At 46.7% G+C, this 21,047-nt stretch overlaps 1 protein-coding gene across 11 annotated transcripts in view; it reads left to right on the top strand.

Moving 5' to 3' along the window:
• The window catches only part of TULP4 (TUB like protein 4), a 227,238-nt gene that overhangs the window by 185,060 nt on the left and 21,131 nt on the right, over positions 1-21,047 (top strand). For 8 of the 11 annotated variants that reach the window (XM_081829212.1, XM_081829213.1, XM_081829211.1 and 5 more), the window contains 5 exons: positions 61-262; positions 2,715-2,852; positions 9,091-9,257; positions 16,827-17,051; positions 18,012-18,246. In XM_081829212.1, coding sequence (XP_081685338.1) covers positions 61-262; positions 2,715-2,852; positions 9,091-9,257; positions 16,827-17,051; positions 18,012-18,246 — 967 coding nt within the window. The remainder of the gene's footprint in view (positions 1-60; positions 263-2,714; positions 2,853-9,090; positions 9,258-16,826; positions 17,052-18,011; positions 18,247-21,047) is intronic. The other 3 variants (XM_081829218.1, XM_081829220.1, XM_081829221.1) reach the window with 3 other exon arrangements.

Below are 21,047 nucleotides of genomic sequence, written 5' to 3' on the forward strand. Positions count from 1 at the left end.
AAACAAATTGCGGTGACGAGGTTTGCCAGAAACCTCAGCCCCTTCTCCTCGTCCGTCAAGGGTCCTGGTCCTTGCTTGCAGGTGCTGTTTGGCACGGCTGATGGGCAGGTGATCGTCATGGACTGCCACGGCAGGATGCTGGCCCACGTCCTCCTGCACGAGTCCGACGGCATCCTCAGCATGTCCTGGAACTACCCTGCCTTCCTGGTGGAGGACAGCAGTGAGAGCGACACCGACTCGGACGACTACTCTCCGCCCCAAGGTAGCCAGCAGGAAGAGAGGGGTGACATACACACAGCACGCCGACTTACTGGGAAGGGCTCTGGAGATGCACAAGGCAGGATGGCGGACCATCTGGGGCTTGACTCGGCTGTCTTCCTTCTGCCTTCCCTTTTCTCAGGATCACTGCTCAGGTTGATGAAGCTCCATTGGCTTCGGTTTCACTAGACATGAAATGACCCTTTCCGTGTCCCTAGGGTGTTGTGGGGCTTGGATGCTTAGCAAGAATAAAGAGAGCTGGAGATGAGGAATACTGTGCTATTACTATAACTTAATCTGTGGTGTTCCAAATCCCTAATGTCATTAAAGCCCGTAGCTTTAGTTGTGTGAGAAAAGGATTAGTTCTGCCGGTAATGCAGGCCAGTAGCTGGGCTGCCATCCGTGCCCTGTCTTTATTTTGGGTGAAAACTTCCTGTTCTCAGCTCAGAAGAACCGGTCTTCCCCACCCATAAGCCTCACAGTGGTGTTAGATTAGATCCATTGGCATCCAGTTTTTTAACATTTGAAAAGGCAGGGAAAGGTTTCAGGCTCTTGGTGGGGGTAATTTCAGACTCCAGCCTCCTTTGCCTTTGCATGTCTTTTATCCCTCAAATGTGTAAGAGACCCCCCCCCCCACCCACAACCACCACAGACACACATCCACACAAAAGCAGAAGCCTTTAATGGCCACGGCGGCCATCACCGACAACAGCATTCAGCACTGGCCTGCTCGGGGCTTTGGCTCTTCCCTAGTACTCCATCCCTCTTTTTTGTTAAAGGAAAATATATTATGAAATATTGGCAGATAAGACGTGGCCAGACTGCTACAGGACATCCACCCTCAGCCTGGACAGCTGCGTCCACGCTGTTCACCAAGCGCCCTTAATGGGCTGGACGGTTTCTCCCCTTTCCTGGGACTATGGGCATGTTCATCCTGTGAAGGGCTGGTCTAGAGAATATTCTTTAATTTTGTCCCCCAACAGCATCTGCCTCCATTGGTACTTGGAGTGCTCTCATTTTGTCTTCTCCTGTCCCAGACGTGATATAATACACGATGCTTCCCAGAGACAGACACATACTCATTCAGTCATTTGTTTAAGGAGAAGATGATGTTTGCACAGGGAAGAAACTTTAGATGGGCGGTGGTGTTTCAGGATGGGTGGGGCTTGGGGAGATGGCAGAGAGAGTACTTCCATTTGAGACCCTTTCCTAGTAGGACCCTAGCCCTGAGTGAAGTATTGATCATTTCTCCAGCCTCATAGGAATAAAGTCAGTGTCTTACAACATTGGATACTTTTCAGCATACTTTTAAAACAGAACTTGACTAGATTGAATGCAGGCTTACTCAGCCCCATGTATTATGGGAAGAAACAAGATCCAGAGACCAGGTTTATAAAGCAGGTTCAGAATAAGTCCAAGAATAGAATTTAGTCCCTGGCTGCTACTCTAACATGAGCCATGGGGCAGTTTGGAGCATGACTGGGATTTGCCTTTCACATAGAAAAGGGTTTTTCTTGGTGGCCCAGGGAAGTTGAGCATCTTAACGTGAAGCAAAGGAAAGTAACATCTGAGGATCCTCCACAGGCTCACAACCCGAGTTGGGGGTGAGCGTGTGGATGTCAGGCCGGCCCAGCCTGGATGGCTGCCAGGGATGAACTCAGCATGGGTGTGAGGCCTCCAGGGTTCTTCTGAAAGGACCCTGATTTATCCTGGCCTTTGAGAGGGACTGACTTTTACTTTTGAAACAACATGTGGAAGAGTCCAGAACATGACCCATCACATCACAGCTTTTCCTTAGCATCCATGAGTACTCCTTGAACTTAGAAAGCAGAATTTTCTTTATACTGGCTATGCACTGCAGATGTAGCAGAATTCTTTATGAGCCACATCCAGCCTTGGCCTTTCTCCATATTTGGGGTCTGTTATGGTAAAAACTTGACAAAGAGCTCAGCGTGGCAGCTGTGGCTCCTCGTTTCTTATAATGTTCAATGAAGGAGCATTAGCTTTGAAAAGCGACTTTTCTCTGTGCATTGGGCCAGGATTCAGAAATCGTTTCCATCCCTCTTTCCACCATCCTTACACATTATATGACGTTAAAATAATTGATGTTTACACATCATTAGAAACATGACACATTAACACACAAGTTAATAATCTTTTCACACATATTCTCACCACCATACGACGGAGCCCAAGGGACCCCACTTGGTGCCTCCAGGGTTAGCTGTCCCCGTCTTTCTTTGATTCCAGAGTTCTCTGGTAAGCATCTCTCTGGTAACCAACCTTGTGTAGGTTCTGAGTGGTATAGAACCCGGCCGTAATTGGTAACATCCCAGCCCAGAGTCTGATCTACAGTGTCAGGCAGTTTTTCAGGCCGTCTGCAAGACTGCAGCAGTGCGCCCTGGATTGGGGTCATGTGTGCATTGCCTCCTTTTCACTCAGCACTTTTGTCCCAGCAGACGGTCCAGCAGCGTATCCCATCCCGGTGCAGAACATCAAGCCACTACTCACCGTCAGCTTCACCTCGGGGGACATCAGCTTAATGAACAACTACGATGACTTGTCTCCTACTGTCATCCGCTCAGGGCTGAAAGGTACAGAAGGCTGCACGGGACCCCAGGCCCACACATCAGCCCTGTGTGTGTTTGCCTTCCAGTGGGTGTCCTACGCCCAGTCCTTATCCGTTCCCATCCCTCTGCAGTGACCTCTTCCAGGCTTAATGGAGTCTATTAATGAAGGCCATTTCCTTTCGCTCCTCTGCTTATCTGACAAGTCGATACCCAGGCTTATCGTGAGGAGGGACTCCTGAAGGTCTTCATCTTTCTGTTCTTTTCCTGCTATGACAAGAGTGATCTTTCTCAGGTGTGTGGTGTTTGCCTCTGGCTGACATTATGTCTGGACAGTATCGGACCTCAGCACCTGCTGTTCCTGAGGCAGCAGACCGTTCACGGCACAGCTTCACAGAGGCCCCCGTTATCTTGAGGCTTATTAAGGAACTGATGGTTGCGTGGTAAAGTTACCTCAGCAGCAGACTGTGGAGGTTCCACAGTTGCCAGACTGAGGCACTGATGTAAACATCAGCCGCCAAGTGCTGACACTTTTCCTGACAGATGTTATGAAATCTGTTATCTCACAAGAAAATCGCTGTCCGTGGGCATTTGGTGTGTTCCAAATTTTGCAGTTTGAGAATATTCACGTTGTGACCGTGATGAGTTCTTTGGAAAAACGGTTCTGTCTCTTCAGGATTAAATGGTGCAATGTAGAAATTTCTGGACTGCCTCTGGTCTCAAGTTAAAGGGACCTACTCTAATCTGAATGGGAGATCAAGGGCAAATCAGAACCTGCAGTTCAACTTGCTGCTTTCATTCGGAACTGGCCCTCAGACCAGAGAGTCCTGTCATGTGCTTCTTGTCTGAATTATTCAGGAATCACAGGGATAGGGAGACTCAAGTCCATATACTTAACTGTTGATTGCCTGGAATGCATCATACCTGCCTGCACACCCCCAAGCACTTAATAATTCTATTTTAAAACTATAGAATTTTTTTTAAAGATTTTATTTATTCGAGAGAGAGAGAGAGAGTATGAGCTGGGGGGGAGGGGCAGAGGGAGAGGCAGACCCTCCACTGAGCAGGGAGCCAGATGTGGGGCTCAGTCCCAGGACCCTGGGATCATGACCTGCGCTAAAGGCAGATGCTTAACTGACTGAGCCACCCACGCACCCCAAAACTATAGAATATTTTTAGAAGTTCTGCTACCTTTTTTGGGTGTCCCATTTTGCTGTTTCAAAACTGTAATTGTAAGGAATTATTTAGCCTATAAACTCCTGAGGGACATGAACTATGTAGAAGTCCCTCTTTATACCACAAATGGGCTCCTTTAGAAGCTAAGTATTTTTTGTGTGTGATGATGATAAACTTAAATTCCTTGGGCTTTTCTGTGTTCTTTTCTGAAAGTTCTGACCTTTGTGGAGCTAAAACGCAGGGATGGTCATCATAAATTCTCACATATATTTAGTAATCCAAGCTCTTCTTTTCTTCTTCAGAAATTCTATTTTCAGGGGCACCTGGGTGGCTCAGTCAGTTAAGTGTCTGCCTTCGGCTCAGGGAATGATCTCGGGGTCCTGGGATCCAGCCCCACATTGGGCTCCCTGCTCAGCAGGGAGTCTGCTTCACCCTCTCCCTCTGCCCCTCCCCCCCACTTATGCTCTCTCTCAAATAAATAAATAAAATCATTTAAAAAAAAAGAAACTATTTTTAAACTTTTAACCAAGTTGATTAATTTCATCAGAACTTGCCTCTAGTCTGGAGTCCTGAACTTTGTTCCTTACTGAGTATCTGATCAGGACTGAAAATAGCATACTTACCACTCAGTTCCACTGTGTTCTTTATATAGCAAATTTTTCTAATTCTTTGCCATCTTGCTTACCTGTGGAAACTGTTTTTTTTCTTTCTTGGACATTAGTTTGTTTTCTCTCTTTCAAACTAAATTGTATTGGAGTAGTACTTCCAACACATCCCCACCAGGTGTGTGCTGGAAGGTTAGGAACACATGTAAGGTGACTTATGAAGGTAACCCAGGGTGGCCCTCCCAAATGTGCAAGTTTTTGACTTGAGTTTTATCCTAAAAATATGGTCACATTTAGCATTCTTTTCATTGCCTGACTAGAAATCTAAATCTGATATGGAAGTGTTTTCAACCTTACACGTTCATGGGCGGACATGCTTTTGCACAGACTGTTCTCAATTGTAAGAAGTTAGATGAAATTTAAGTGAGTCAGTGTCATCTGTTAGGTGCTGGATATAGGCAGTTTCTCTCTTCTGTCTTGGCTTCAGAATATTATGAGGACTTGGTCTTGTAGTATCAACACCAGTTGTTGTTTTTTTTTAATTCATTTGCTTTTTTTGTTCACTACTTTATGGGGTATGTTAATAAATAGTGGGAAGAGGTAGCCAGAATGCTGCCAAGATGGCATGTGGCAACTTTCTCCATCCACAGGAATCTATCCTACTATAGACAGGTCAGTTGCTTATCACATAAGGTGGACTGAAAGGGTCTCATCTTTGTTACTGTTTCAAAAGAAATATCAGAGAACTTTTCCAGTGAATTAACATGACTCATGATATTTTCTAATTTATCACCATCACTGTAATTTGTGTCATTGCAAAAGAACATAGAATGGCAAAGAGCTCGTAGTCCCCATGACCAGCCTCTTCTCCACAACTATCAAACTTCATTTTCATTGCAGATTCATAGGGTGGTGGGTAATTTTGCTTTGCAGATGTTTGCTGAGGAAATTCTGCCTTGAGGAAAAGTATGCAGGGTATCCCAACTTTGGGGACTTATGTTTATCACATGGTGAACCATAAATTAGTTTACCTTATTTGGGGTTTTTACCCTTTGTTGTTACGATACTCTTCCTTGACAATGTAGGGGAGGAAAGACTTTTTCCTCTAGAAATCTTAGGTTCTCTGACTGGGGCCCTATAAGTTAGACTGACAAAAGACAGATTGATGAGAGAAAAAGTATTTAACGTGTGCATTGCATTTACCTGTGGAAGTAACTCAAAGGGGTGGGTAGAACTTGGGCTCATATAGCATGTTTACAAAAGAATAATATGTTTTTGGAGAAGTGACAAGACAAAGGGAAAGGACTTGAAGTTTCTAGGGCAGCAGATTGTGGGAAGGTAAACATATGGGCGTCTAATGGAAGATAGGGCTCCTTCCTGAAGTTTATCATATAGATTCTCCTGGTGCTGTCTGTGGGCTGATAAGGGTCTAGAGATGTCTCCAGTGATTAACTTCTGTCCTTCCTGGTGAGAGGGTGTGGTGGGGGAGTGCAGCCTTCCCAAATTTACATCCTGCTTTTTGGCAAATAGGGAGGAGGGGGAGAGGTTTTTTTTTGTATCTGTTGCTTCTCAATTGCCTTTAGCTCAAACTAGTTTTTATGCCAGTGTGGCGTATTTCAAAGTGGCATATTCTGCTACCCTTCAAGGAAAAACAGTTCAGTGATGAGCTCAGAAATTCTCTGATCTAACCAGTTCCTCTCTTGTAGTAAAGCAAGCTCTCAAAGGCACTGCTCATTTCACCTCACATTTGTCTTAAAAATCAAAGAATTTAAACCTCTAGGCTTTGTTTCTTTGTTTTACAGAATTTCCTCTTTTTGTCACTTCATAGAACACACTGAGAAAGTCAAGAGGTGGTTCTGATTTTGAGGTAGAGTGGTTTGGGTCAGTGGTCCTGTCTACTCCTGTAGTTCAGGCTGGTAGAGGTTGTACCCATCATCCTCACTGAGTACATGCTGATGTTCGGTCCTTAGTATGTTCACCAGAAGCACTGTTATTAAAGAAAAAAATGTACGTGTCATTTTACCATCACACAGTTTCCTACTTTGTGCACGTACTCACTTTCTCCCTCTCAACACACAATCCATGTACACAAATGCAAGTACACATGTATCTAAGGATTAGTAAAAAGGCAAATCATCAACATGGACATCCAAGGGACAGAGGCCCCTGTGAATCTCAGACTTCTAGCCAGCAGCTTGAGTACTTGTGGTGTTTGGTAAGAGCACTGTTCTTTCTCCACTAATACTTGGCTGCCTCTTTTCGACCCAGCGCTAATACCACATGAGTGGCTCTTGTTAACACAAAAGCACTGAATTTTCTCATTGCTTAATACATGTAAAATTTTGACCCTCCAGGCTTTTACCAAAAAAGATCCATAAGATTGTCTGGATGAAGTAGAATAGTGGTACTATGTTAATTTTTTCTGTGTGTATGATGTTTAAGAGACCAAAACTCCACAAACACCTCAAAATCATCAAGGAAGGGGTGCCTGGCTGGCTCAGCCGGTAAAGCATGAGACTCTTAATCTCGGGGTTGTGAGTTTGAGCCCCATGTTGAGTGTAGAGATTACCTTAAAAAAAAAAATCACCAAGAAAAAAAAAAAAAAAAAAATCACCAAGAAAAATTGGTACTTCAGGAGGATGGGCTTCTTTTGTGTCTTGGAACTCCCTTCATCCCTAGAGACTGACTCTGTGCTAAGAACTTCAGGAAAAGTGAAAAAAGGATTACTAAGTAAAGCGTTAGTTCGTTCTTTCTGGCTTATATTTTATTTTTAAAGATTTATTTATTTATTTGACAGAGAAAGAGAGCACAAGAAGAGGGGGGGTGGCAGGCAGAGGGAGAAGCAGACTCCCTGCTGAGCAGGGAGCCTGACGCTGGGCTCGATCCCAGGATCATGACCCAAACCAAAGGCATGCGCTTTAACCGACTGAGCCACCCAGGCGCCCCATCTTTCCCTGCCTTATGTTTTAAAAAAAATTTTTAAAGGTTTAAAAATTATAAAATTATTACTAAAAGATTGGGCAAAAGTATTGGGGATTATTTTCTAGTCTAACATAAGATGGGCATAGCTTACGAGAACTTTCTAGGACAGGAAAGGTTCTGTCCTGACCACGTCTAGGTTTCTGTATCCTTGCTTCCTTATCCTAGTGTAGAGTTTTTTTCACTTCGGGGTTATCTGTAACTGCCTTCACTCAGCCCTCTGCTCCCTCCGTCTCTGGCTCCTGTTGGTGGCTCACTTGATGCTCAAGCTCTCTCTTCCCACGTCCAGAGAGCCGTCTTGTGCCAAGGACCACTGTTGGGTCTTCTGAGGAAGTCAGGGAGCACTGGTGACCTCAGAACGCACTGGTTTTTGTTTTTTTTTTTTTAAGATTTTATTTATTTATTTGACAGAGAGGGAACACAAGCAGGGGGAGTGGGAGAGGGAGAAGCAGGCTTCCCGCCGAGCAGGGAGCCTGATGTGGGGCTTGATCCCAGGACCCTGGGATCCTGACCTGAGCCGAAGGCAGATGCTTAATGACTGGGCCACCCAGGCGCCCCGGAACACGCTGTTCTTTACGTCAGAATCAGCACTGCCCATGACGAAGGGAAAGCGGCGGTGGTCGCGTGTGACCTGCTGAGGCCCAGGTGCTGCTGGCTTCTAGACCTGGCTCTGACATGCATCCTGTCGTGACCGAGGACCTTCAGGCTCCAGCCAGCCTTGCTCAGAGAGGCCTCTGAGTTGTGGATTTCAACAATCTCTGGATGAGCCAGATAGGGCTCTCGGTCTTAATGGGAAAGAGCTATGCTGTAGATCTTACTAGTACGAGTAGCTTGTTTGACCAGCCAGAATAAGTAAACTGCTCACGCTGGGATTAGACAAACCATTTCATAGCCATTTCTTACACGTATGGAATGGTTTGTAGGTGGGCGTCACATCTCTAGGGTGAAAATTTCCGAAAACACTCCCATCCACCAGAAGTGTTTATCTTCTTTTCTAAGCCCCCACAACATCCCAATGTGGAATAAAAGTCAGGGGCGTCATATGCAGATATGTCCTTTATCTGAACTTTATCTGCCCAATAGTGCACAGAAATCAAATGAATGTAAACCTCGACTTTGCTCTTGACCTACTTTTTGCATCTGTAAACTCCTGGAGTCGTCGCTGGGCATGGGGGCACAAGCAGTAGATGGACAGTCCTAGGTCTGGTCATCTAACCTGTGCTCTCAGAGTCTTGCTGATTTTGGAGTTAGATATTTAACAGGCCGGCTTCAGCATATGTGCTTTTACCTGGTAGAGTTGTGTTTCAGGGGATCTGCAGTCCCCATCCAGGTAATAGACTTCTGTTTAAATAGAGTCTGTATCGTCGTCAGAGAAATGGGTAGCTGTGGTCTTCGTGAGAAAAAGGGGAAGAGCCACCTTATATTTGCTCAGCAGCTGTTTTCTAAACAGTGTAAGTTCAGGGAGGATCATGTCGTCGTGCTGACCGTCTTCTTTGTGATTTCAGAGGTGGTGGCCCAGTGGTGCACCCAGGGAGACCTCCTGGCTGTCGCTGGTATGGAACGGCAGACCCAGCTTGGTGACCTCCCCAACGGCCCTCTTCTGAAGAGTGCCATGGTCAAGTTCTACAATGTCCGCGGGGAGCACATCTTTACTCTGGACACGCTTGTACAAGTAAGGATGTGTGTCAGACCTTCACTGTGTTAGTATGCTCCCCAAGCGCTGTGAAATACCGAGACTTGGGTATGCTTACTGTAATTATCTTCAACAGATTTTAATCTCTCATTGACCTTAAATTGTGGAGTATAAACCAGAAAAAATAAGAGAGGAACAAGTTTTTGCCTTTAACCAGCATACTTTATTACATTCCCCACTCAAAAGAGTGGACAGTGAGTAAGCAGAGTGAGCTGGTGTTTATCATCAGTCCCAAGTAGAAGTTAGAAACTTACAGAAGTGTGTGCTGAATCTTCATTTATTTGCTCTGATTTTATGTTTTTTTATGCCAACAGTGTACTTTTACATCTGAACCAAATTATTAAACAGTAGGTAAAAAAGCTTAAAGATATTTAGGAAAGATGCACAGGTAGCCCTTTCCTGTTTGTTTTTATTTCCCAGAGATCTTTAGACCAGTTCACTTCTGGTCTGGATCAGCTGTCATGGAGGACAAAATTCTCAGTCGGGTGTAGTGGAGATGGGTCTGCCAGTGAGTTGAGGATTGACAGGGGTGATAACACATTAGAGATTTACATCCTAACCTTACTCAGCTCTAAGAGGCAGGTATACCAGATTTGGGGAAATTTGTAATTAGATATAAACATTCATTATTTAAATATATCTTCTTTTTATTTGTGAAAAAATACACATGACATAAAATTTACCATTTTAAATCATTTTTAAGTGTACATTTCAATAGCATGAACTATATTACATTATTGTTTAATCAATCTCCAGAATTTTTTCATCTTATAAAACTGAAACTGCAGTGCATTCCCCTGCAAAATAGTAGGTACTCAGTAAATATTTGCTTGGTATGATTGATGGGTGGACAAGTTGTCAACATATGCTTTCTGTAATTCTTTCTGTTGACAGTTTGAACCTGTAGGCTCTGTGCCTTCCAGTCAGATATCATGCTGACTTTCTGTCCCTAGCCTCACTGAAAGGCAAGTAGGAGAGGATGGGAATTTGCAGCCCTTTCTGAGTTAGTAAGGCTTTTACATTTATTAGAATATTTGTGAGTTGCGGTGCTGTACCACACTGCAGGTAAATTCAGCATTGTCCACTATTCTGTCTGACTCAGGGTGCCCCTCCTGCTGGCATTCTGTTCCTTCTACAAGGAATGTCCTTCCCCACCATGTCAGCGTGGGGAAGTCCATCCTCCTTAATGCCAGCACAGTCACATCCTTTTGTAAATCTGCCAATGATTGCAACCCCTCTTCTCTGTGAAGCATCCCCTTGGGATGTTTGATACTTCTGATAATTATTATACTTTTCTGTCTACTTGTCTTATCTTCTTGAAGTCAAAGATCACATTTTCTTCATTTCCCTGATCGTCATTGTGCCTAGAATATGGTAGAGGCTCAGTGACCTCAACCACTGCAGACGTTTTCATCAACTATAATGTGAAACTAATGTAGGTCTTGAATTTTAACTCTTTGGGGCTCAGGGACAAGAAGAGAGCTTAGCTGATCTTCCTTTTGGGAAAAATATCCATCTAGCGTCTCAGCATTTTAATAAATTATTCTTTTTTTCATTTGAGGATGTTTCAACCATTGAAAAAATTGCCTCATTAATATAAAGTTAAATTATGATGCTATTAAAAATCAAGTACAACATTAATTGTAGGTGGCACCATCCTAACTTTTTTCTGTAATGATTCTAAAATCACAGGTTATCTGTGCTATGCTATTCAAGTTGTCCAAAGGAAGGGACATTTTTATAGCAGGAAGGAAGTTAGGAAATTTATTGGGCTGTTTATAGAAAGAACTAAAGGCAATTTAGATTGGATAATTTATTTCCAAGTTAATTAGATTGTAGGTTGTGTACAAAGCCGTTGCTGGGCACAAACTTGTGGCAGCCTCAGCTTTAAAATTGATTCTCCTGATTTACTCATAACAGCAATGCTAATGGCTGAAGCTCTTATAAGGAAATATACTGCAATTTGTTTTCCTTTACTTTCTACCTGTTGTAATTGAAAATTCTGTAATTTGGGCGCCTGGGTGGCTCAGATGGTTAAGCGTCTGCCTTCGGCTCAGGTCATGATCTCAGGGTCCTGGGATCGAGTCCCGCATCGGGCTCCCTGCTCCTTGGGAGCCTGCTTCTCCCTCTGCCTTTCTCTCTTGCTCTGTCTCTCATGAATTAAAAAAAAAAAAAAAAATTCTGTAATTTACCTCATTAGCTGTTTCTGTGACCAGCTGTATGTAATTGCATATCTGTTAATCTGACAACGGATTTTTAGAGTTAGCATTACCTGGAAGTTCACAGACTTAAGTAATTTGGGTCTGGGGTTTTGATTGGTTGGTTGGTTGGTTTTGTTTTAGCTTTATGAATGTTTTTTGCATGAAAGTCATGTTGGAGTGGTCAACTTATGTTCTGTAAGTTTCAGTTGTTAATATAAGATATCTGGATAAAAAATTAAGAGAGAAGGGAGAGAAAGAGGTGGTGTGGAAACAAGAAATGAAATGAGAGATTGCATTTATGGTCATTGACTCTGTACTCCAGAAGTGTCCATTAGCAAAGGTATATATTGCCCCCCTTTGTTGAGGACTCACTGTACCTATTCTTATGAAGCTGCCACAAGAGTGCTTTCTCCCCCGTTTGCTATAAATAGATGAGGTACTTCCTGAGGTTGTCTGCTTTCAGAATACAAGAATGGTATGTTCTTTTAAAACCGAGATGTGGGTGCCTGGATGCTGAGCTAGCTTTTACTACTGCACCTTAGTGGCCAAATCATTATGGCTTAACATTCAAAACTGTCCATGGCTCCAGCCAATATAGTTTGATGGTGACCACTCACCCAACTTGATCTATTTAAAAGTGAACTGTTGTAGAAGGCTTTTTCTTTGTACACACTTGTACAAACATTAGACATTCCCTTTGTACACACTTATACAAACATTAGACATCCTCTTCAAATATTAGACATTTGAAGTGTATTTCCTCTAAGACAGAGATCATCCTACCTTCTTAGGGGAGCTGCAGAAGGGAGGGGCGGAGCTGCAGTGACTGTGGGAGGCCAGGAGGGCCCTCTGACACCCACAGGATCGGACGCATCAGTGGTCCACATCCCTAGTCCTCAGCCCAGGGCCCTCATCGGCCAGAAACTGTGGGTTCAGACAGCCTCGTGGTCCCTCTCTTGGGACAGCTGGCTTTGACTCTTTTGTTGTCTGTTGTCTTTTATCTTGCTTGAGCAGCTTATCTTTAATATGGAAAGAACATCTTGTTTTTTATTCCTCTTAAATTTTTAGAGGACTCCATGCAACTCACTGCAGATACAAAAATAGCAATACGGTGAGGAAGCTTTCAGTGTTTTAAAATTTAAATAAACTCCAGCTGAGTCAGGCCTCTGCTGAAACTGCCTTGTTGGAGCAGCCTTCTCTGCTCCCCTCTGTCTGAAATGACCCCCTCACTCTTTCTCAAGTCCATTATCCTGCCCTTCTTCACTACCTGACATGAACAGGTAGTCCTCCTCGGAGGGACTAAGATACACATCTCTCTCCCTGTCCCACCTCAGAGTGTCAGCTCCATAAGGGCAGGGAATTTATTTTATTCAGTATCAGGCCCCAACACCTAGAACGTGTCTTACCCATTGTATACAATTAACAGTTACCTGAATGACTGACTGGATGAGTGTGTGGTGTGTATTGCATAGCAGCAGGAGGTAAGGTTGGGAGGAATGTAGCTTGTCTTCATGTGCCAGAGGGGCTGAAACCAGCCATTTATTAATACAATCCATGAGCTGTAGCCGAGGAAGTCAGAGGAGCAGACTACCCTGCCACCCTCACGTGGCTCAGCATCAGACAACGAGACAGGGAGATCCTTGAGAGGACAACCTGACTGTGTGTTAGCCGCTCACCAAACCTCCATATGAGTAGCCTCTCTCTGCAGCTGAGCAATACCTCTCCTTGTTCCATCAAACTCACCAAAGCACTCGATTTCTGCCACACTAATGCTCCCTGAAATGTAGCTCATTTTCTTGTCCTTTTGCCTTGGAATTAGACATGCAAAGTATGTGAACTTCCCTACACAAATTAAGATTTGAATGTTACCAACTTCACAGTTCTAGCCATTGGTTCTAAAAATAGTCATTTTGTGTGATTTGAGAGAGATATTAAGTCCACAGATTTACAGCTGAGTTTTTCCCTAGCAGATAGCAGCTGTTCAAACAAAAGCATTCATCTGTGGGAGTTGTGTTAGTGTGCACCCTTATCTTGTTCCAGGTTTACTGGAATTAACCATTCGGTATGTTTCTCTTCTGTCGCGAGTCCTGGCTGGTGGGCAGTTCTTAGGACGGCGCTCTGTGGGTGAGGGCAGTGGGCAGGCAGGCCGTGGATTCGTTCTCTGCTGGCACCGCAGATCCTAGGGGACGGAGGGCAGAAAGCACTGATTGGGAGGCAGCTGAATCGAGACACCCCACACCCCATGTCTGCGGGCATGTGCGCATACCTCCACTTTGAGTCTTGTTCTTTCCAAAACAATAGGACATTTGTAGGGAGGGCTTTGTAGGCTGAACTTCCCATAAACAGCACAGGAAATTTGGCACCAAAAGGAAATGAGACTTTAGAAAAGTAAAATGACATATAAAAACAGTATAAAAGTATTTAGAGAGGTATAAAAGGATTTCCTGTGTGGTTTCTTATTTGTTGATTTCCAGCTCTGTTGAGTTGACATGAAGGTTCTGTAAATTTCAAGTATACAAGTGTGGATTTGATACACTTGTGTATTGCAGTAGGGTTGCATCATGAGATTCACTAACACCTCCATCACAACACATAATTATCATTTCTTTTTTGTGGGAAAAACATTTAAGATACAGTGTCTCTTAGCAACTTTCAAATACATAGTATAGTCTTTCTACAGGCTTACAGGACTTAGAGGTATCCTGAGGTCATGGCCCCACTGCCGCCCTCCTCCACTCAATGGGAATTACAATAATCAATTTCCCCACATCAGAGAGACCTTAAAACCTTCAGGCAAGAAGATCAGCTCTCACTATCTGTAAATTCTTTATTTTTCTGTTATAGCCTTAAAATTTAGTGTAGAAAGGTACCAGTATTTATTTTGCTACTTTATCATCCTACGTGGAGTATATGCTGAAAAAATAACTTATATGAGCATGTGTTCCCCTCTTTACTGAAACAGATAGTCACTGATGTGGACAAGTAAGTGCATGCTCACCCTAAACGCTGTGCTATAAATCCCTGTTGGTATTCTTGGTACTTCCCGGTAACCTTGCTCCGGATAACAGTTCCCCCTTTGAGACTCCACAGGTATCACGTCCTCAGGCCGCTTACCTCCCGCCCTTTGCTCTGGGTTCTGGTTTTCACTCTTTCCCGCCCTATGAGTCCTCCTTGCGGAGAAGTCTGTCTTAGTGGATATCATGCGCAGAACGGGAGCACGGTCCTTCCTCACCTTCCAGACAGGCTGTCTCTTGCTGTCTTGTGCACATAACAGCACTTCTTGGCTAATTTATCCCCACTTTCGGGCCCACGTGACCTGCAGATTCTTTTCTGCCGTAGCGAATCATTCTGGTCATTGTCCATTTGCTAATGACACAGCCTGTTTCTCCTCCTGTTTGCCTCTTCTGCAGACATGTTGTCCGGTTTGTTTCGGAGTCAAATTGCCTTGACCGAATGGATTACGGGGACAATTTGGGTCTCTTACTTCGCGACTGACAGTTCAGTTTGTTCGTGGGGCATTTGGCATTCTTTAGGCCATGTGTGGTATATGGACAGGAGAGGAGGGAGCACCCGGGTAAGGAGCACAGCCGTGGGGCTGAAGGAAATGGGCGAGAACCGTGGCTCTCCTGGGTACTCGCTGTAGCTTAGCCTCTCCAAGCGCCGGGCTCCTGGGCTTCTGGCAAGGTAGATGAGAGTAATGATACCTCCATGGCAGAACTGAAAGGACTAAATGGGCTGCTGTATGTGCTTGTGAGGCTGTGAGAGAGAGAATTTTCGTCCACCTTGAAAGTCTGTGTTAAGTGGTTTAAGTTCCTTTATACAAAGATATGAGATACATACTTATCATATGATAATTTTATGTAAGATCCTCCCAAAACATGTTTTAACTGCTACTATGAAAAGCAGAAGGCAGAAGGACAGAGGGGACAGGAGGACAAATGTATAACCTGCACTTCCGGGGATTGATGATAGCAAAGGAATTTTTTGTGTATTTTGTGTGTGTTATCTGCTTTCTCTCCAGTAGTGATTACGGCTTACTCTGTGAGGTCTGCCCCACTTGTGGGATCCTCTTGTAAGGAGGCTCATCTGGAAGTATCTGGAGGCCTGCACACTTGAGTTCCAGGCTCCGTGGTCCTCCTCCAAGGGATCGCGGCTGGGGTCCCAACCTGCACTGCCTGGGCTCACAGAGATGGAAAGAGAAGATGGAGTATCTTCAGCCTTGCATTTTGTTTTGAAGTTGAAACCAGGATTAGCTGACCCTGGAGGCTATTTTAAGCAAGTGTCTTCATCTGTTCCTTTTATCTTGATGTTTGTCACTGAAGTGCTGTGAAAATTCTGCTCCTGTCACTCCTATAACAGATCTGACACCCCACTTCTGATCTTTCCAGCCCCCCTAGACCTCACTAAATTAGAGCCCCATCCAGCTGGACAGGAATGAACCGATTCTCCCGCGGCTTCCCCGTCACAGCCCTCCGCCTCCGCCTCCTTTCTTGGTGGATCTTACTTAGCTGGCACCCTGGAGCCTTGGAGTTTTTTCAGTATAACTAGTTTCTGACTTGCATATTTGGAGTTAGCATGCCTTTCAAAGCAGTGGTGGTGGTCCCAGCCCCCTGGAGCAGCCACCACAGGAACTGTGTGTCCCCCCACCACTGTCCTCTCCCCAGGGAGCTTTCTGTTTTCTTCTGGCCCGTAGCCAAGGGGAACCGTGATTCAGGGACTGTGGGTTATAGCCTATGATAGGTCTTGGAAGTACCTCTGGCATCTTCCCTCTCCTTTAATCCTCACAGCTCCCATTTTACTCCTGAGAACATGTGAGACATCCCGGGGTTGTAGATGAGTCCCCGGGTCACACAGCATGTGACCCGGACCAGCATCGATTTCACTCTGAAATGCTCCTTGTCAGGACCGAAGGGAAGGGCCATCTGGTCTGCCTCCTCACCACCTCCCCAAGCCACAGGAACAACCACTGGTTTCTTGGGGATCCAGATAACCAGAGTTCAGTAAGAATGTGGGTTACTGTACCCCAGGCTAAGCGCATCTTCTGGCAGAGACATCATTATACAGAGCTAAGTTAGGTTTTACGGTACCAAATCCAATGAGATAATACACATAAAAGAACTTCGCAAAACCATTCCAGTGCTTTGTGTTCTGGCCTGGGGACCTGACTATTTTCCAGTGAAAATAGTGAATTTCTGTGATGTAGTATTTCATTGCCTATTACACTTTTCAAAACCAATATTCTCGGCAACTGTTAGGTCACTTTATTTGCTTGACACACCCACGCATGACCTCCTGTGCTTTACCGCAAGAGCAGAACCTGAGTGTCGCCTCCCTCCCTTCCTGGCAGCGCCCCATAGTCTCCATCTGCTGGGGACACCGGGACTCGCGGCTGCTGATGGCTTCCGGACCGGCCCTGTATGTGGTGCGTGTGGAGCACCGCGTGTGCAGCCTGCAGCTGCTGTGCCGGCAGGCCGTCGCCAGCGCCCTGCGGGAGGACAAGGACGTCAGCAAGCTGGCCCTGCCCCCCCGCCTCTGCTCCTACCTCTCCACTGCCTTCATCCCCACCATCAAGGTAGAGCCTCTCCACCCTCCCCTGCTCTTCCTCAGCCCCTGCCGGCTCCCCACTTCCGGAGGGCCGGCCAGGAGCGGGGCCAAGTCCCAGCAGGCGGGCCAGAGTCGTGTGTGCTCCTCGGCGAGAGTACCCGGGTGACACTGCTTCCGAGTGCGGTCTGTCCCTGGCACCACTGTTCTGCCAGAGACTCGCCTTGTGCGAGGGGCATAAGCGTCCTCGCGGCAAAGGCGGTCTTGGAGGTTGAGTGCCATGCCATCCTGATGCTCGGTCTGCCCTGCTCAATCCTGACTTCCTGGCAGATGCTTCAGAAAAGTGGGAAACCTGTTCCAAGGAGTTTGAGTAGCTTGCTCCATCGCCAGTTATGGGAATGGTCAGGTTGAACCCTGTCCTGAGGATGGAGCCACTGTGCTGAGGAGGGGTGACCCCCACCCCGCACTTGCTATTGCTCGTCAGGTTTTTGGTGGTGTGTGGAACAGATCTGCCAGGGGCTGTTCAGGTGCGGGTTTTCCTCTAACCTCGGGGCCTCCGCACCTTACATTCTTGTCTGTGTTCTCTGTTCTGTATTCTCTCTCTGCTTCTAAGTGTCAGATTGACTTGTTCAGGTGATTTTTTTCTTAAAACATCAGTTTTAGAATCTGTTGTGATGTATTTTCAAGTTGCTTTACAATCTTGGTTGTGTACCAGGGATTCTCAACCCTGGCTGCACATTAAAATCACATGGGGAGTTTTTAGAAAATACACATGCCCATCCCCCGCTCCCAGAGATTCCAATTTCATTGTTTGAGGTGGGATTCTAGCTTCGCTATTTTTTTTAAAGGTCCCAGGAGATTCTTCTGCGCACCCACAGTTGAGAATCGCTGTCCCACACCACATCGTTAACCCTCCCCGAGCTACCAGCCAGTGCTCTGTTGGAGTAATCAGTGACGTCCATACTCGTTTCTTTCCATGTCCTGCCTCTAGCCCCCAATTCCAGATCCCAACAACATGCGAGACTTTGTCAGCTACCCCTCAGCCGGCAACGAGCGTCTGCACTGCACCATGAAGCGCACAGAGGACGACCCGGAGGTGGGAGGTCCGTGTTACACCCTCTACCTGGAGTACCTGGGCGGGCTCGTGCCCATCCTCAAGGGGCGGCGCATCAGCAAGCTGCGGCCAGAGTTCGTCATCATGGACCCCCGGACGGATAGCAAATCAGGTGGGCCTCCACGCCAGAGAGACTAAGACCTCATTCTTAGGTGTGGTTGAGGAATAGTTTTCCTGACACCATGCAAAGACAGTGCCTACTTATGAAACGTGAGCCTGTGTTTTGGCTGGCGTGGAACATCCTGGAAGCTGCCCTGTTTCCCAAATTGTATTGAAGTTAACGATTCCCTAAATGTACTTTCTGATGGGTTTTTAACAGCACTCCGTAAGGCTTCGTGTGACTGGGGCCGTGGATAGAGGAAACATCAGCTCTCTGTCAGGGGGAAGCTGGCCCCGGCTTCCTGGGAACAGTAGATTCCTCTTTTAGTTACTCATCAGGTATTATCAAGGGCCTTAATGTACTGTTGAGACCAGCTGATACTAACAGGGAGGTACCTCTCTGCCCTCCCAGAGCGAGTGATAGAATTAAAATTCTCAGACCTTCGGCCTACTCCTCAGCCTCCTGCTAGAATCTTACTTCTGCTCCTCACTAATCCACTGTGAGCTGCTTTTTAGCTGATTACCGAGGAAAATTCCTTGCTCATCCATGAAGATTTTGGCATGATGACTCACTCTACCCTTCTAAGAACTCTCTCCTGTACTGATCTTCGGTACTCACTTGGCGTGCTCCGGGTGCTCGCTGCATGCTCGTCTCTGCCATCCTAGAGTGGGAGCCTCCAGAGTAAAGGGACTTGGCTGTTTCTCTTTGCACCGTGGATGCTTGTCCAGTGTCCTAAGCTAGTGACTGCTGAGGCCCGCGTGCCCCCCCAGCAGTATCGGCCAGCTCCCATGTGCTACTGCCCACCCCCCCACCCGCCCCATCCCCCCCACCCCCCGTGAAATCCTCCTCGTCACCGGCCTCCTGTGCTGGCCACCTGTCAGTCGGGCTGCTGGAGTTCTGCGGGGCCCGTGGTGGTTGTTGGGCCCAGCTCCGTCTGAGGCCTGGGCGGAGGGAACGACCTCCTCTCTCCACCCCAGGGCCTGGCACGCGCCTGACCTCGAAAGGGATTTGTGTCACGGGAGCCTACCGCTCTCCACTCCCCCGCTCCTGCTGTCTTTCCGGCCTGGCGTGCTCGCTCACTCGGCTCACTCCGTGCCGCTCCCCCACCTCTGTCTGGTCTGCGTTGTTGGTTCAGCGACCGTGGTGGCATTCTGCTGTCAGGGTCACCGTGTAAAACTGAAGGCAGTAAAACTGTGCTTTAACATGTTGGATATTAGTCCATTTGTTTGTCTTTTGAGTCATGCAATGAGCTAGTACCAAAAGCAGGGACAGTGAGCAGAACTGCAGGCTGGTAGGGAGGTGGGTAGAACGGAGGGAGAGAGAAGATTGAGAAGGAAGGCAGGCAAAGCGAGGAGAACAGGAGGGCGCAGTGGGCACTGACCTCGAAGGGAAGGGAGAAGAGCCGCTGCTGATCAGTGCTGCCCAAGGGCACGTGGGGCACGGCAGTCTTCTCATGGACGGAGGTCGTTGTGTCTGAGGCTCCCCACCATGTGTACAAGTTCATAAAACCTCTCCTCAGATTGCATGTTGAAGGGAACGGACGTGAAGAGCTTGCTTCTGTCCCAAGTGTGTAAATTCCGCACTAAAAACAGGACAGAAGACGCAGGCGGGGCTGCCGAGGGCCACTGAGGCCTCAACCTCCCAAACCCCGTGCTGGCTGGGGGCTTCTGCTCCTGCTTACTGTTCGCGTCCAGCTCACGGCAAACGCGGGTGGACTCGACTGCTGGCAGTCCTCTGGGGAATAAGATGTCTTATTTTTGTAATTAAAAGAATCAGAACGTTATAAAGCAAAGCAGATGCACAGTATGTATTCAGTGCTCCCTTTGTCCACGATCGTTGGGTCTCCCGTGGTCGTGGGGCAATGTCCGGGTGTCTCTGCTTCCAGGGGGTTCAGAAACCTCTTTTGGGTGACAAGACAACACTCGAAAAGTTCAGTAAGAATGTCAAGATTTTAATACCTCAAGATAGACGCAGAAGCTGTGTCACGAGGCAGAACATGAGTAATTGCCAAGCGGGTGGTATACGGACGCAGTTCAGAGCAGGAGCGCTGACTTCTGACTTCGGGGAGCCGGGAACTTCTCGTGAGCTGATTAACTCTTCGAAGCCTGCACATCCGTGCTTCTCAGAATGTGGTCCCGGGGCCACCTCCCTGCAGATCCCCTGGGGTATTTATCTAAATACAGGCTGCCAGGCCTGCCCTTTAGCCTCATTCGGTGGGTCTGGGGCGAGGCCTCCACGTGTGCACCTGCCGCTGCCCGGCTGGCAGTTGGGCTTCGAAGCCTGTGAGCCACTGTCATAAGTGTTCTCCATGCAGCTGAACAGACACACGCCTCAGGATGTGTATGTTTATAATTGAGAGCATACATGAGAGCATATTTTTTTTAAGCAAAAATCCACCAATTTTTAAAAGGCATCTTTAGTCAGAACTTACTGTGGGTGGAGTTGTGTGTGTCCCCCTAGAAATTCCTACGCTGAAGCCCTTACCTCCTGTGTTACTGTATTTGGAGATAGGGCTTTTAGGGAGTGATTTGGGTGAAATGAGGCTGTCAGGGTAGAGTCTTAACCCAGTCGAATTGGTGGCCGTGCAAGAAAAGAGGGAGGGCTCTGTCTCTCCACATGTACACACACATGCTAAGGCAAGACCCAGCGAGCACACAGCAAGAGGGTGGCCGACTGCAGGCCGGGAGGAGCGTCCTCACCAGAACATGATCACACCTGCACCCTGATTCCAGACTTCAGCCTCCAGAATGGAGACAGAAATTTCTGTTGTCCATAAGCCGCCCAATCTGTGGCGTAGTGTTAGAGCATGAGTC

Source organism: Leptonychotes weddellii, chromosome 8 (genome assembly GCF_054177405.1).
Source record: "Leptonychotes weddellii isolate Sample4059 chromosome 8, ASM5417740v2, whole genome shotgun sequence".
Classification (NCBI taxonomy): Eukaryota; Metazoa; Chordata; class Mammalia; order Carnivora; family Phocidae; genus Leptonychotes; species Leptonychotes weddellii.